The sequence below is a fragment of the Solanum verrucosum genome, unplaced genomic scaffold (assembly GCF_900185275.1).
Source record: "Solanum verrucosum unplaced genomic scaffold, falcon-dt-bn FXZP01000238.1, whole genome shotgun sequence".
Classification (NCBI taxonomy): Eukaryota; Viridiplantae; Streptophyta; class Magnoliopsida; order Solanales; family Solanaceae; genus Solanum; species Solanum verrucosum.
Window position 1 is genome coordinate 411,641 of NW_026020630.1, and position 16,387 is coordinate 428,027.

At 32.2% G+C, this 16,387-nt stretch overlaps 1 protein-coding gene and 1 pseudogene across 1 annotated transcript in view; both read left to right on the forward strand.

Annotated features, from left to right (window-relative positions):
- The window catches only part of LOC125811550 (beta-amyrin synthase-like), a 34,885-nt gene extending 32,538 nt beyond the window's left edge, over positions 1–2,347 (forward strand). The window contains exons 12-18 of the mRNA XM_049491056.1: positions 76–132; positions 284–330; positions 448–591; positions 669–846; positions 1,195–1,275; positions 1,701–1,784; positions 2,214–2,347. Of these exons, the coding sequence (XP_049347013.1) occupies positions 76–132; positions 284–330; positions 448–591; positions 669–846; positions 1,195–1,275; positions 1,701–1,784; positions 2,214–2,336 (714 nt within the window). The 3' untranslated portion in view covers positions 2,337–2,347. The remainder of the gene's footprint in view (positions 1–75; positions 133–283; positions 331–447; positions 592–668; positions 847–1,194; positions 1,276–1,700; positions 1,785–2,213) is intronic.
- A 6,587-nt stretch (positions 2,348–8,934) lies between these two features.
- On the forward strand, positions 8,935–16,094 carry LOC125811548 (beta-amyrin synthase-like; annotated as a pseudogene).
- The last annotated feature ends 293 nt before the right edge of the window (positions 16,095–16,387 follow it).

Genomic DNA, 16,387 nt, shown 5'->3' on the forward strand with positions numbered 1-16,387 from the left:
ATATTTTCTGAATTTAGTCACTCATCATTTGGCACATTTCTAGCAATATTGAGATCCATTTAAATAAAATTGCAGAGCAAAAATGGGGGTTTAGCAGCTTGGGAGCCTGCAGGTGCCTCACAGTATTTAGAGGTAAGTAAAATAATTGTTTTAGTTTGAGATTCACAATATAGGAATTTTATCTATCTGCTTCATTTCAAGGTTGTTAACAGCATTCAACTTCTTCTATAGTCATCCAGAACCTGAATATGTAACTTTCTTTTTCTGTTATATTCACTGACAGTTGCTCAATCCTACTGAACTTTTTGCGGACATTGTCATTGAGCATGAGTAAGATTCTGTCAAAACCCTATCTATAGACACTATAATACAATCTCTTACCAAGTAGGAGACTATAAACTATTCCTATTCTAACAACAGCTTCACACTGATTACATGTTAATCCAGGTATGTTGAGTGCACTGGCGCATCAATCCAAGCACTAGTTCTGTTTAAAAAGCTATACCCTGGACACCGGACCACAGAGATTGACAATTTCATTGATAATGCTGTTAAATATCTTAATGATGTACAGAAGCCTGATGGTTCATGGTATATGATATTTTTCTTGCGAGTCCTTGAACTTTCTGCTCTACCGATACATATGACACGATTAATCATGTCAACAGGTATGGTTCCTGGGGTGTGTGCTTTACATATGCTTCCTGGTTTGCTCTTGGAGGGCTTGCTGCAGCAGGCAAGAGTTACAGCAACTCTGCAGCTGTTCGTAAAGGCGTTGAATTTCTGTTACGAAGACAAAGGTCTGATGGTGGTTGGGGAGAAAGCTACCATTCTTGTCCTGACAAGGTAACGTAAAAGCTACGTAAAACAACAATAACTACACCTACATCTTAATTTGTGCATTGTTAAGGTCGTATGTATGATATGTTGCTCAGAATGTCACTTGGTGTGTGTCGGATCCTCCAAAAGTTGTGCATTTTTGGACGATCCAACATGGTTGCAACAACGTTTTCGGAGAGTCCCAACAACATAGGTCATATGTACTCTGGACATGCATCTTATTCCATTTGGAACCATCCAATACTGAATATTTTGAGTCAAGTTTTCTATTGGCATGCATATTTACCGCTAAAGAAGAGTACAAAGATGACTGGAAAATATAACCGTGACTTAGCTTTGTATTTGATCAAACAGGTATATAGAGAGCTTGAAACAGAACACTCAAATCTTGTACAAACTGCATGGGCATTGATGGGATTGATTCACTCTGGCCAGGTGAATTCATTGTTACTATTAGTAAAAGCATAATACATAAACAGACACTCAAACTTGGTCTTAGCTGACAAGTAAGCACTACAACTTTGAGAGTGCACATCTAGGCATTTCAATCGTTTCCATTACGTGAGTTAAACACTTCAACTTCACAAAATGATCATCTAGACATAACACACCTTCAAAATTTATGTGTCACATCAGCATCGGGTGTCCACGAGACACAATGAAGAGAGTTGGAGTGTTTAGTTTCCAGTTGAGGTGTCTAGATGTGCACTTTCAAAGTTGGAGTGCTTACTTACCAGCTAAAGCTAAGTTTGAATGTCTGTTAATGCTATTATTCCATTAGTAAATGCTGTAATTTATTCCACAATCATAGCAAAACTTTTTTCTAAAAGAGTTCTTTACCAACTTTCCTACTTGGACAGTTTGATAGAGATCCAAGACCCCTCCACCGTGCGGCAAGGCTGTTGATTAATTCTCAGATGGAAGATGGTGACTTCCCACAACAGGTAATTACTCTATAAATGACAAGTTAGACAAAGGAGAAGATTCTTCGACCGTTTAAAAGAACAAGTTTTTGCGTATTGGAACGAAATAGACTGGAGTTAAACGAAGCGAACATAGATGATTCATATAGTTGACTCAAACAATCTGGTCATATTTGATGATTGACATTGATTAATGGAGAAAAGCTCAAATATTCCATCAAACTTTTAGTGAAGAGTGACACGAATGTGGACTTTTTGTCACGGTGATGACATAAATAAGTCAATTATTAACATATGGCATGACCGAGCCATTTCTGGAAGTTCGATGACGTGTTTGAACTTTTTTCCTTGATTAGTTACTATAAAGAAACAAGCCGAGAGATTGCTAAAATCAGTTTTATCAAAATATTCCTTTTATCTGACTGTGTTTCACTTCATAAATATATGCAGGAAATAACTGGAGCTGTCATGAAGAATTGCATGTTGCACTATGCAGCATATAGAAATATATTTCCATTGTGGGGTTTGGCTGAATACCGCAAAAATGTCCTAGTACCATTAAAAAACAACTAAATATATATTATCTGACTATGTGTATTAATTTATGTTGGAAATTAGTTTATAAAACGAGTTCACAAGATTTATGGCCAATAAAAGTTGAGATATACAATAACAATACATCAGTATAGTTCTATAAATGAGTTTTAGGGAGGAGGATATATGCCGACCTTCTCTTTATATATTTAGCGGGTATAAAGACGTTTTGATCAACAGATCCTTGACTTAAGTTGATACATATATGTCTACAATAACAACATATCTAGTGAAGTCTACATGTAGTATCTAGGGAGGATTGAGTATACATAGACTTTATAACTACCTCGTAGAAATAGAGAGACTATTCCAGATAGACACTTGACTCAAAAGAAAAAAAAAAGAGTTTGAAGCATGGTTATTAGAATTGGAAAAATTCATAAACAATAGATAGTAATAAACACTGAAGGACAAATAAACTATGTGATTACTAAATAATATTAGTATAAAGGAGAAACAAAGAGGAGGTTAGCCCTCTGCCTCCTCACACATGAAGTGCGATATCAGTTCACTACGTACTAGCCTTCTATCATAATCATCGTCTGCCATACCTTCTCATATAGAGTAATATTCTCAATAAGTTGAGGTTATGATGTGTCTCTTCTAATCACCTCTCACTCATATTTTTCTTCGGCCTACCTCCACCGTTTTGTAACTTCTATTATAGTAAAATTTGGAAAGATTTTGTCCGCAATGAAAAATGTGAAATTTCCTAAAATTGAGACACTTTTTTGACGTTTACAGTCTACAGCCATAGCTAGTAGAAAGTTTGTGGTAGGCACAGTTCTCTAAAAGTCAAGTTATATTGGTTTATAATTGGCCACCTAGGATATTTTAGGTTGTGTTTACCTAACTATATTGTTAGTATTTAAGAAAATGGACTTTGGGCTCACAACTAAGCTTATCTCAAGTGAAAATTTTCTAAGATTATAAGATGATATGAATAAATGATAATTCATTCCCTCAACCAATTTGAGTCTAGCATTTAGAGGGTAGACTACATAACCTAGGAGCCAATATTGAATTACCTCATAAGGTGATTATCATGTTTTTACTCTCTATTTCGAAAGTTAATTCGTAAGATAATAACCATATTAAATCATATAAAAACGACGACTGATTAATTCTGTCAACTAATATGTGATTATTATCATTAGTGTCCTGATTGGAAGGATTTGGATTGATCATTGCTCTATGTGCCCTCTCAACCTATATGGAGAAGTCTAATTTCTTCTGTTTGATTGGCTAAAATATTATTTTGAAAAAATTCAAACATTATTTTAGTAGAAGATAAAAAAAATAATGAAGAAAGATGGTCAGGACACCTATTGGACACGTGTTTGCTACTAAAGCAATACATATATATTTGAAATGAACATTAAGGGTGTGTTTGGTATGAAGGAAAATGTTTTCCTAGAAAACAAGTTGATTTTTGACTTATTTTCTCATGTTTGGTTGGGAAGTAGAAAATATTTTACGGAAAAGATTTTTAGTGTTTGATTTATGAATGAAAAATATTTTTGAGAAATATCTTTTATTTTTACTAGAGTAGAAAATAATTTTTGAAATTGAAAATAGTTTTTAAAAACAAACTTAAATTTTTTTTGGGGGGTAGGGGGTGGTAGGGGGGGTCGAGGGTAGGGGTGAAAAATTGAAATTTTGAAGTTGAAAATATTTTTGAAAAACAAACTTAAAATTATTTTTTGGGGGTGGAGGGGGGACTGGTAGGGGGTGGGTGGGTGGGGGTCGAGGGTAGGGGTGAAAAAATGAAATTTTGAAATTGAAAATATTTTTTAAAAACAAACTTGAAATTTTTTAATTTTTTTTTGGGAGGGGGGGTGGGGGGCTGATAGGGAGTGGGTGCGTGGGGGTCGAGGGTAGGGGTGAGAAGTTGTAAATATTTTTTAAAAACAAACTTAATTTTTTTTTTTTTTGGGGGGTGGGGGTTAGGGGTGCGTGGGTGGGGGGTTGGGTAGGAGGTGGGTAGGGGGTCGAGGGTAGGGTGAAAAAATGAAATTTTGAATTTGTAAATATTTTTTAAAAACAAACTCAATTTTTTTTTGGGGGGTGGGTGATCGAGGATCGGGATGAAAAAATAAAAATTTGAAGTTGAAAATATTTTTTAAAAATCAACTTAAATTTTTTTCTTTTTGAAGGGGGTTGGGGGCTAAATGGGCGGGGGGGGTTGATGGGGGGCGAGGGTAGAGAGTGGGGGGTAAAAAAATAAAATATTGAAATTAGAAATATCTTTTAAAAACAATTTTTAATATTTTTTTGGGAGGGGGTGGGGATAGGGGTGAGGGTGGAGTAAAAAAATTGAATTTAAAAACAAGCTTTAAAATTTTATTTTATTTTATTTTTTTTGGGGGGGGGGGTTGGTTGGGGGTGGGTTTGAGGGTAGGGACAAAATAAATTGATTTTTTCAACAAAAAAATAATTGTAATTTGACGTTGGAAGAGAGTTTTGGAAAATGTTTTCCCTAAGTTTAAAAGGGAAGTCATTTTCCTTAAATTTGAGGAAAATGAGTTGATTTGGAAAATATTTTCCAAAACATTTAGCCCAACCAAACATGAGAAAATTAGAAAACATTTTCCTTCATACCAAACACACCCTAAATGTCACGATTGTCTTCAAACATTTCGGGCAAGTTATATATTAATTTTTTTTAAATATCAATAGAATTTCATATTTAAAATTTGAGACTGATTAGCAGTGATCTTGAACTAATCAAGATTGAATAGTTAGTGTACACATGATGTATACTCAATGTCTCCTTTAGTCTTCATGCATATATTTAATTTTTTAAATGTATCATTATATATATATATATATAAATAAAAAAATTTAACTTCGCTATTAATAATATAGTTGAAGCTCCTAACTGTATGTTTTTTTTAAAAATGAATTCGACATATTGCAAATGCGCTAGTTTCGAGTAAATTATGTATTAAGAAATTTTTGAAATATCAAGAAAGATCATATTTGAACTTTGAGATGGTTAGAAGAGATTTTGAATCGGCCACAGTTAATAGTCAATGTATATTTTATGTATTTTCAAATTATCTGCTTTAATTTTCATGTATAATTAAACTAAACTTTTTAAAGTGTATCATAATATATAATTAATACTTTTATGATTTAACTATTTTTTATGAATAAAAATATGACTATTTATATTATAGACTAATTACTTTATTATATATTTAGTGAGGATAATACCTATGCTCAGCACGGACCCAAAGTATTAATAATTTTTTTTTACTTTGCCATTAATAATACAGTTGAAGCTCCTAACTGTGGACTTTTTTTGTTTTTTTTTTCTATATAAGAGAGAGTATTAATAGTTGAGCATATAACTCTTTTTTTTTTCAATTCCATTATAATTTCTTCTTTTTCAGTCTACCAAACTTGGTGAGTTTTCTATCTCTCTATGTGTTATTTTTTTAATTAAAAATAATAATAATATTTTGTGATCACTTCATCTTTACTTTGCATGAAATTTTATTGAGACCTTTAGAGCATCTATCATGTCATCCTTTTGATGATGTGATGAAAAAGTGAGAAGTATGAAAAATAGGGGATAAGGGTCTGAAAAATATCTCAATTTTGGTCAAATTTGTTGTTGTGATACTAAACTTTCATAAGGACCTATTACCTCCCTAGACTATTTAATATCGTATTTTTTACCCCTTAAACTATTTAATAGTGTATTTTAAAGGTATATATGTGTTCACGTGGACACATTACTATTTATAATTTTGTATTATTTTTTATGTCCACGTGGGCAAATATATATGTTTAAAATACGGTATTAAATAGTAGGGAGGTAATAGGTCCTCATGAAAGTTTAGTATCGCAACAGCAAATTCGACAAAATTGAGATATTTTTCAGACCTTTATCCCAAATAATTTCAACTATGTGCCTGATAAAATTTAATAATTTTTACTCAAAATTTTTATTTGTATCAAAAAGAATCTGTTACTTTTTCTATTTTAACTTTTAAAGTTTAAATTAAAAAAATTTAATCATAATTTTTTTCATATATCTTAAATATTCAATTTTTGTGATTTATAGTACTTTTTACATAGTTTCCTAATATGTTATTTCAAAAAAACTTAAAGATTTTATGTTTGATGTATAACATAATTACTTTCTTTAATATTATTCGCGCAACGCGCGGGTACATATACTAATTAAGTTAGTATAAAGGAGAAACAAAGAGGAGGTTAGCCCTCTGCCTCCTCACACATGAAGTGCGATATCAGTTCACTATATACTAGCCTTGTATCATACTCATCGTCTGCCATACCTTCTCATATAGAGTAATATCCTCAATAAATTGAGGTTGTAATGTGTTCCTTTTAATCACCTCCCACTCATATTTTTCTTCGGCCTACCTCCACCGTTTTGTAACTTCTATTATAGCAAAATTTGGAAAGATTTTGTCCGCAATGAAAAATGTGAAATTTCCTAAAATTGAGACACTTTTTTGACGTTTACAGTCTACAGCCATAGCTAGTAGAAAGTTTGTGGTAAGCACAGTTCTCTAAAAGTCAAGTTATATTGGTTTATAATTGGCCACCTAGGATATTTTAGGTTGTGTTTACCTAACTATATTGTTAGTGTTTAAGAAAATGAATTTTGGGCTCACAATTAAGCTAGTTCATTGGGTAAAAAATTTCTAAGATTATAAGATGATATGAATAAATGATAATTCATTCCCTCAACCAATTTGAGTCTTTAGCATTACCGATACACAGACCTAGACATTTAGAGGGTAGACTACATAACTAAGGGGCCAATATTGAATTAGCTCATAAGGTGATTATCATGTCTTATTCTCTATTTCAAAAGTTAGTTCGTAAGATAATAGCCATCTTAAATCATATAAAAACGACAACTGATTAATTCTGTCAACTAATATGTGATTATTATCATTAGTGTCCTGATTGGAAGGATTTGGATTGATCATTGCTCTATGTGCCCTCTTAACCTATATGGAGAAGGCTAATTTCTTCTGTATGATTGGCTAAAATATTATTTTAAAATAATTCAAACATTATTTTAGTAGAAGATAAAAAAAATAATGAAGAAAGATGGTCAGGACACCTATTGGACACGTGTTTGCTACTAAAGCAATACATATATATTTGAAATGAACATTAAATGTCAAGATTGTCTTCAAACATTTCGGGCAAGTTCTATATTAAATTTTTTAAAATATCAATAGAATTTCATATTTAAAATTTGAGACTGTTTAGCAGTGATCTTGAACTAATCAAGATTGAATAGTTAGTGTACACATGATGTATACTCAATGTCTCCTTTAGTCTTCATGCATATATTTAATTTTTTAAATGTATCATAATATATATATATAAATAAAAAAATTTAACTTCGCTATTAATAATATAGTTGAAGCTCCTAACTGTATGTTTTTTTTTAAAATGAATTCGACATATTGCAAATGCGCTAGTTTCGAGTAAATTATATATTAAGAAATTTTTGAAATATCAAGAAAAATCATATTTAAACTTTGAGACAGTTAGAAGAGATTTTGAATCGGCCACAGTTAATAGTCAATGTATACTTTATGTATTTTCAAACTATCTGCTTCAATTTTCATGTATAATTAAACTAAACTTTTTAAAGTGTATCATAATATATAATTAATACTTTTATGATTTAACTATTTTTTATGAATAAAAATATGACTATTTATATTATAGACTTGAAGCTCCCAACTGTGGACTTTTTTTGTTTTTTTTTCTATATAAGAGAGTATTAATAGTTGAGCATATAACTCTTTTTTTTCCAATTCCATTATAATTTCTTCTTTTTCAGTCTACCAAACTTGGTGAGTTTTCTATCTCTCTATGTGTTATTTTTTTAATTAAAAATAATAATAATATTTTGTGATCACTTTATCTTTACTTTGCATGAAATTTTATTGAGACCTTTAGAGCATCTATCCTGTCATCCTTTTGATGATTTGATGAAAAAGTGAGAAATATGAAAAATAATTTCAATCTACATGCAGGATAAAATTTAATAATTTTTACTCAAAATTTTTATTTGTATTAAAAAGAATTTGTTACTTTTTCTATTTTAACTTTTAAAATTTAAATTAAAAAAAATTGATCATAATTTTTTTCATATATCTTAGATATTCAATTTTTGTGATTTATAGTACTTTTTACATAGTTTCCAAATATGTTATTTCAAAAAAACTTAAAAATTTTGTGTTTGAAATTTTGGCTAAATTTAAACTGTTTGACTCTTAAAATTTAAAATATACATTGAGATAAAAGAGTACTATATTTATGAATAATTTATCAAGAATACAATAAGTAGAAGAAAAGAAAGTGATATGAAATTCATAAACTAAAGATTCTGACTTTTGTGTGCATATACTATATAATCCAGGATGAAGGATGTTCAACTGATCATCGATCGTAATTTTGTAGCTCTGCCCTTTGATAGTTTGAACTCACACCTATATTATATAATATATTATATGAGATCCTTATTAATATCACTAAATTGTAAGCCTCGTGAATAAAGAAGAATTTAAGAATGTGGAAGTTGAAGATTGCAAAAGGACAAGATGGTCCATACTTGTACAGTACAAATAACTATGTTGGACGACAAATATGGCAGTTCGACCCAAACGCTGGAACGATAGAAGAACATGCCGGGATCGAAGAGGCCCGTCAACATTTTTGGAACAATCGTTACAAAGTTAAGCCCAATAGTGATCTTCTTTGGAGAATGCAGGTCAATAACTAACTTTATTTTTTTCTCTCTTTTTCTTTATTGCAAGATAGATTTTTGAGTCTTGTGATCGTAAGCTAGCGTTTGACCATAATTTCCAAATATTTTTGGCAAGTCATTTTTTGTTGAAGTTTTATCATGTGTTAGACCATAGGTTTTGGAAGAAATTTTTTATTTAAAAAAATGATTTATATTCATAAGTTATAAAAAATTATTAAAAACACCCATAAGTTTGTATTATCACATGTTTCGTGAAAAATCATGACAACGAACACAATTAATATGAATTTCGAAAAAGAGAAAGAAAACAAAAGGAAAATAAATATGTTATAACTTTACCTGAGTGGAAAGTTAAAATTTACCCCTAAAGTATTTCAAAGTCTAATTTTTCAAATTTCATATCTAACTTATATACATTTATATTAGAAAAAGAAATGTATAACTTTTCTTACAGAAATATTGCCCGTATACATATTAAGAAAAATATAAGTATTTTTTTTTCTGATACAACAAAGCCCTTATATATACTTGTAGATTTTTCTTTGAGTACTTCTAAAGGATACTTATTATAGAACTATCATAACAGTTATATTTTTTCATGATGTATATGTTCAATTGATTACAAAATATCCAATAGTTTAAGTATCATACCTCAATTATGGATTTCAATTGTTCCCATTTCTTATGTGATGATAATATTTCAGCTAGGAAATGATAATATAACTCTTTTTTTAAAAAATAAAATAATTAATTTGACTTGATTCGAAATTTAAGAAAATAAATAAAAAATTTAATGTTCCGATCCTAAATTAATATGATATCATGTCATTTTTTTTAAAACCAACATGTTATTTTTTTTAAACAACGGAATAATATTTGTGCAGTTTCTGAGAGAGGAGAATTTCAAACAGAGAATTGGAGCAGTAAAAGTAGAAGAAGGAGAAGAAATTAGCCATGAAATTGCTACAATTGCATTGCGTAGAGCTGTCCATTTCTTCTCAGCTTTACAGGCTACTGATGGACATTGGCCTGCTGAAAATGCCGGTCCTCTCTTCTTCCTTCCACCTCTCGTAAGTTTTTTTCATTTGGATTTGTAAAATTCTTTTTGACAAAATGGATGGACTAAAGCCAAAATTGTTTCAGGTTATGTGTATGTATATCACTGGGCATCTTAATACTATATTCCCAGCTGAACATCAAAAGGAAATTCTTCGGTATATATACTGTCACCAGGTATATGATTTAATGCCACAGTGACTTTTTTTTTCTTTTTCAAATTCTTAGAATTTTATGTTAAACTTATTGGCATAATACATAAACGTGCTCTTTTAGCTTGGTTTTAGCTGACCTTAGTGCCCTCCAACTTTGGATGTGTGCGAGTATGTAGTTAAATTTGTATAAAGTTGAATAAGTACCCATATTCTACGTGGCAATTCACATGACATACACCTGAACTAATGTGTGGTGTCCTACATGTATTATGTCACGTAGGATGTGTGTGTCTACTTGTTTGATTTTATACAAGTTTAAGTGTCATGCCAAGTTAAAATGCATATTGTGTTTTGTATCCATTGAGCAAAAACAGGTTGTAATTGTATAGCGGTATCTGAAAACATATCTTGAGGATCTATTTTGCTTTCACTGGTTAATAATCTCTAAAGTTCAAGTGTCAAATTCAACTACAAATTACCGGTCATAAATCTCATCCATCAACTAAAATATCAACCAAAGAAAACACTATGAAATTCACAATGATTACAATTATTTTTTATCAAAGTTTTAAATAGATAGCTGCAACTAAATGTGCTAAGTTTGAGGGGCTACGTAGGTATTTGTCCATTTTTCTTTTACTTTAGACAATAGACTCTATTAGTGCAAATAAAAGCTCTGAATTACTGATGGTATTCTGTATTATTCAGAATGAAGATGGTGGATGGGGGTTGCATATAGAAGGTCACAGTACAATGTTTTGTACAGCTCTGAGTTACATTTGCATGAGGATCCTTGGAGAAGGACCAGACGGTGGCGAAAGCAACACGTGTGCTAGAGCAAGGAAATGGATTCTTGATCATGGTAGCGTTACTGCAATTCCTTCTTGGGGGAAAACATGGCTCTCGGTATGATTAGTTACCCTAATAACTTTTTAGAAGAATATATACTATAGTAGGATTTAAGTAATATACACTGGTAGTGTACAAAATTCTTACACTATCAATGTGTAATGTTTATTAATCTGTTTAGTTTGATGGGTTCAACGGTTAGATTCTTATCATTGAACACATTACATTTTTGAATTTACATGTTCAAAATTTAGTAGTTTGCTTAAATCCTAGTGTCAAAAACATTAGGCTTGTTGAACTTATTGGTTATTTACTACATACATTCCTCTGCACTTAGTGTGGATGGTTGGTTAATTGACGTTATCATTTAGATGACCTGATTCTGCGAAAGACACTATCCTTAAGGATATTTCGCCCGGTACACGTGTATCACAGGATTTACAAGCTCTTCTAGTATAAAACTAGGAGCCAGAAACTAACCCAGCCATACAAGTACAATAATCATTTACAAGTAAAGCAACTGAATTGGAACTACTAATGCAGATAAAAAGTGTAAATACAACATGATAACTGCAATAACTGCTATGGGGGCATGTGTTACACTCGTTAAATTATATCACTCCTTTGTCAAGTACTAAACCTTGTAGTGTCATGTTAATGTCTTCTTGTTGCTGACAAATCTTCCTTCTTTTCATTCAGATTCTTGGAGCTTTTGAGTGGTTAGGAACCAATCCAATGCCTCCTGAGTTTTGGATTCTTCCTTCTTTTCTTCCCATGCATCCAGGTAGGCCAATTTTTTTTATTGCTTACGCATACACATCCTAAAATTGTCAGTTCATTTTGTTGTAAATATTAATTTTAAGGATTTTCTATGCAATGTTTTCTGGTTGTTTCCATTCTCTATTAGTGCTGATATATTGATCTTCCAAGTATTTGACTCTTAATTTAAATGCAGCAAAAATGTGGTGTTACAGTCGAATGGTCTAGATGCCAATGTCTTATCTCTATGGTAAGAGATTTGTTGGTCCAATCACACCTCTCATTTTGCAACTGAGGGAAGAGTTATATGATCAACCATACAATGAAATTAACTGGAAAAGAGTACGCCATTTATGTGCAAAGGTATGACTATCAAGGGTCGTTTGACTACCGATATTAGAAAAATAATCTCGACATAATTTTCGATATAATTTATCCCTCTAAAACTTTGTCTACGGATCAAATGAGCCCCCAGTGTCGAAGTTAGTATAGATATCATAGTATTTTCTACAAATGATCAAACACAAACTTGTTGCTGCAGGAGGATCTCTGTTACCCTCATCCACTGGTTCAGGATTTGATGTGGGACGGTCTCTACTTATGTACCGAGCCTCTATTGACTCGTTGGCCTTTCAACAAGCTGAGAAATAAAGCTCTTGAAGTTACCATGAAACATATACATTATGAAGATGAGAATAGCCGATACATCACCATTCAAGGTGTTAATAAAGTATGACAACTTTTTCATTTTTGATAGATTACAAAATACCTGCATTTCTTAAAAACTTCAATCGTTTGACACTTATGTTACACGTGGATGGTGTAGGTATTGTGTATGCTTGCTTGTTGGGTTGAGGATCCAAATGGCCGTTATTTCAAAAAACATCTTGCTCGGGTTCCAGATTATTTATGGGTAGCTGAAGATGGAATGAAAATGCAGGTTGGTAGATATAAATTATTTTCTGGAAGCAAGGACATTATACTATTCCACAAGCCACAGTGATTTAAGAAATAGGATCTCTTTTACACTTAATGCATGTTTGTAAAATAAAAAGCTAACTCCTTTTCCTATCGTGAAGTGATGCAAACAATAGTTACTGAAATTGGGAGTTTTGTTGTTGAATTGCAGAATATCGGTAGCCAAGCATGGGATACTAGTTTTGCTATTCAAGCACTATTGGCCAGTGAGATGAATGACGAGATATCAGATACTCTTAGAAAAGGACATGACTTCATAAAAAAATCTCAGGTTGGATGTTAAATCATGAGCATAACTGCTCTTTCAAAATATGGACCTTATTAATATAAGTGACTTCTTGCTAGGTGAAGGACAATCCCTCTGGTGATTTTAGAGGGATGTATCGGCATATCTCAAAAGGATCGTGGACTTTTTCAGATCAAGATTATGGATGGCAATCATCTGATACCACTGCCGAAGCATTAAGGGTATCTAACTATTCAATGAAATAAGATTCCAACTTCTTGTAATTACTGAAAAGTAGTAAGATGATAATGCTAGTAGATTTGCCTGATAACTTCTTAATTCTGTTTCTCTAGTGCTGCCTTCTCTTCTCTACAATGCCTTCTGAATTAGTTGGTGAGGCAATGGAACCTGCACGACTGTATGACTCGGTGAACGTTATTCTTTCCTTACAGGTAAAAAAATGAGAAATGTACATGTCTTGAAATCATTGGTCATTGAATCTGAAGTTGTCTGCTGCTTGTACAAAATTTCCAAAATAAACTTATATCTTACACCGAATAGAGAATCCAATACATGACTACCTGTGTTATAAATTCATCTTTTCTAAATTTAGTCACTTGTCACTTGGCTCATTTCTAGTTATATCGAGATCCATTTTAAATAAAATTGCAGAGCAAAAATGGCGGTTTAACAGCTTGGGAGCCTGCAGGTGCCTCAGAGTATTTGGAGGTAAGTAAAATAATTGTTTTAGTTTGAGATTCACAAATTTAATGGTTGTTAACAACAGTCAACTTCTTCTATAGTCATCCAAACCCTGAACATTTAACTTTCTTGTTCTGTTATATTCCAGTTGCTCAATCCTACTGAAATTTTTGAGGACGTCGTCATTGAGCATGAGTAAGATTTTTTCTGTAGTTTCTCTACTTCCCGTAAACCTTTTCCCCATTGTTAGACTCCATTTTACAGCTTCACACTGATTACATGTCAATCCAGGTATGTTGAGTGCACTGGCTCATCAATACAAGCACTTGTTCATTTTAAGAAGCTATACCCTGGACACCGAACTACGGAGGTTGACAATTTCATTGATAATGCTGTTAAATATGTTGAAGATGTACAGAAGCCTGATGGTTCATGGTATATGATATTTCTCTTCTGAGTCCTTGAATTTTCTGCTCTATCAATACATATGATATGATTTAACTATGTCAACAGGTATGGTTGCTGGGGTGTGTGCTTCACATATGCTTCCTGGTTTGCTCTTGGAGGGCTTGCTGCAGCAGGCAAGAGTTACAGCAATTCTGCAGCTGTTCGTAAAGGCGTTGAATTTCTGTTACAAAGACAAAGGTCTGATGGTGGTTGGGGAGAAAGCTACCATTCTTGTCCTGACAAGGTAATGTAAAAGAATAAAAGCTACGTAAAACAACAATAACTACACCAATGTCTCAATTTGTGCATTGTTAAGGTCAGTTATATGCTATGTTTCTCAGAATGTCACTTGGTGCATGTCAGATCGTCCAAAAATGTGATCTGCAACAACATTTTTGGAGAGTCCATGCAACATAGTAGGTTATATGAACTCTGCACATGCATCCTACTCCATTTGGAACCGTTTCATTCCAATACTGAATAATTTAAGTCAAGTTTTCTATTGACATGCATTTTTACCCTTAAAGAAGAGGATGAAGTACAAAGATGACTGGAAAAGATAACTGTAACTTAGCTTTGTATTTGATCAAACAGGTATATAGAGAGCTTGAAACAGAACACTCAAATCTTGTACAAACTACATGGGCATTGATGGGATTGATTCACTCTGGCCAGGTTAATTCCTTGTTACTATTAGTAAAAGCATAATACATAAACACACTCAAAACTTGGTGTCACAAGTAAGCACTACAACTTTGTGAGTGAACATCTAGGCACTTCAACTCGTTTCCATTGTGTCAGTTGAACACTTCAACTTACAAAATGATCATCTAGACACCTTCAAAATTTATGTGCCACGTCAGTGTCGGGTGTCCATGAGTCACAATGAAAACGAATTGGAGTGTGTAGTTTCCTGTTGAGACCAAGTTGAGGTTGCTAAATGTGCACTTTGTTTATGTACATTAATTTGCCATTAGTAAATGCTGTAATTGCTTGTAAAACTTATCTTTAGAAGAGTTCTTTACCAACTTCTCTATTTGGACAGGTTGATAGAGATCCAAGACCTCTCCACCGTGCGGCAAGGCTGTTGATTAATTCTCAGATGGAAGATGGTGACTTCCCACAACAGGTAATTACACTGTAATTTACAAGCTAAACATAGGAGAAGATTCTTCGACTGTTAAAAGAACAAGCTGTTAGGTATTGGAATGAAATAGACTGGAAATAAACGAAGCAAACAAAGATGATTCATTTAGTCGACTCAAACAAACTAAACTGGTCATATTTGATTGATATTGATTAGTGGAGAAAAGCTCAAATATGTCGTGGAACTTTCAGTGAAGAGTGGCACGAATGTGGACTTTTTGTCACAGTGATGACATAAATAAGCCCAACTATTAACATATGGCATGACTGAGCCATTTCTGAAAGTTCGATGACATGTTTGAGCTTTTTTCCTTGATAAGTTAATATAAAGAAGCAAGCCCTTTCAAACTGGCAAAACAATTTCTATAAGAAGAGAGATTGCTAAAACTAGTTTTATCAAAATATTGTTTTTATCTGACTTCACAAGTATGTGCAGGAAATAACTGGAGCTGTAATGAAGAATTGCATGTTGCACTATGCAGCATATAGAAATATATTTCCATTGTGGGGTTTGGCAGAATACTGCAAAAATGTCCCAGTACCATTAGAAAACAACTAAATATATATTATATTAATTATATCTTAAGAAATAAATAATGTAGTTTATTGTTTCTTGTGTTAATGTAAGTGATGTAACAATGTCCAAAATCATAGCCTAAGCTGCTGTTAAATATTTAGTATATGTGCATAATATGTGAATAATGAAAATTACAAAAAGAAAAAAAATAATTATAATTCTCTCTTGAAAGTGATTTGTTTTTTTATACATCGCGACCCTTGATGGTTATACTTAGGGGTGTCAAATATGGCTCAAAAAGTGATGGAGTGTCCAATTCGCTCAAAATGTCGAGGGTTGGATATAAGATAATTTCATATTAGATTTTGATTTTAGCTCAATCAAGGATATCCTATTTTGAGTTTATCTTCATTTTAGCTC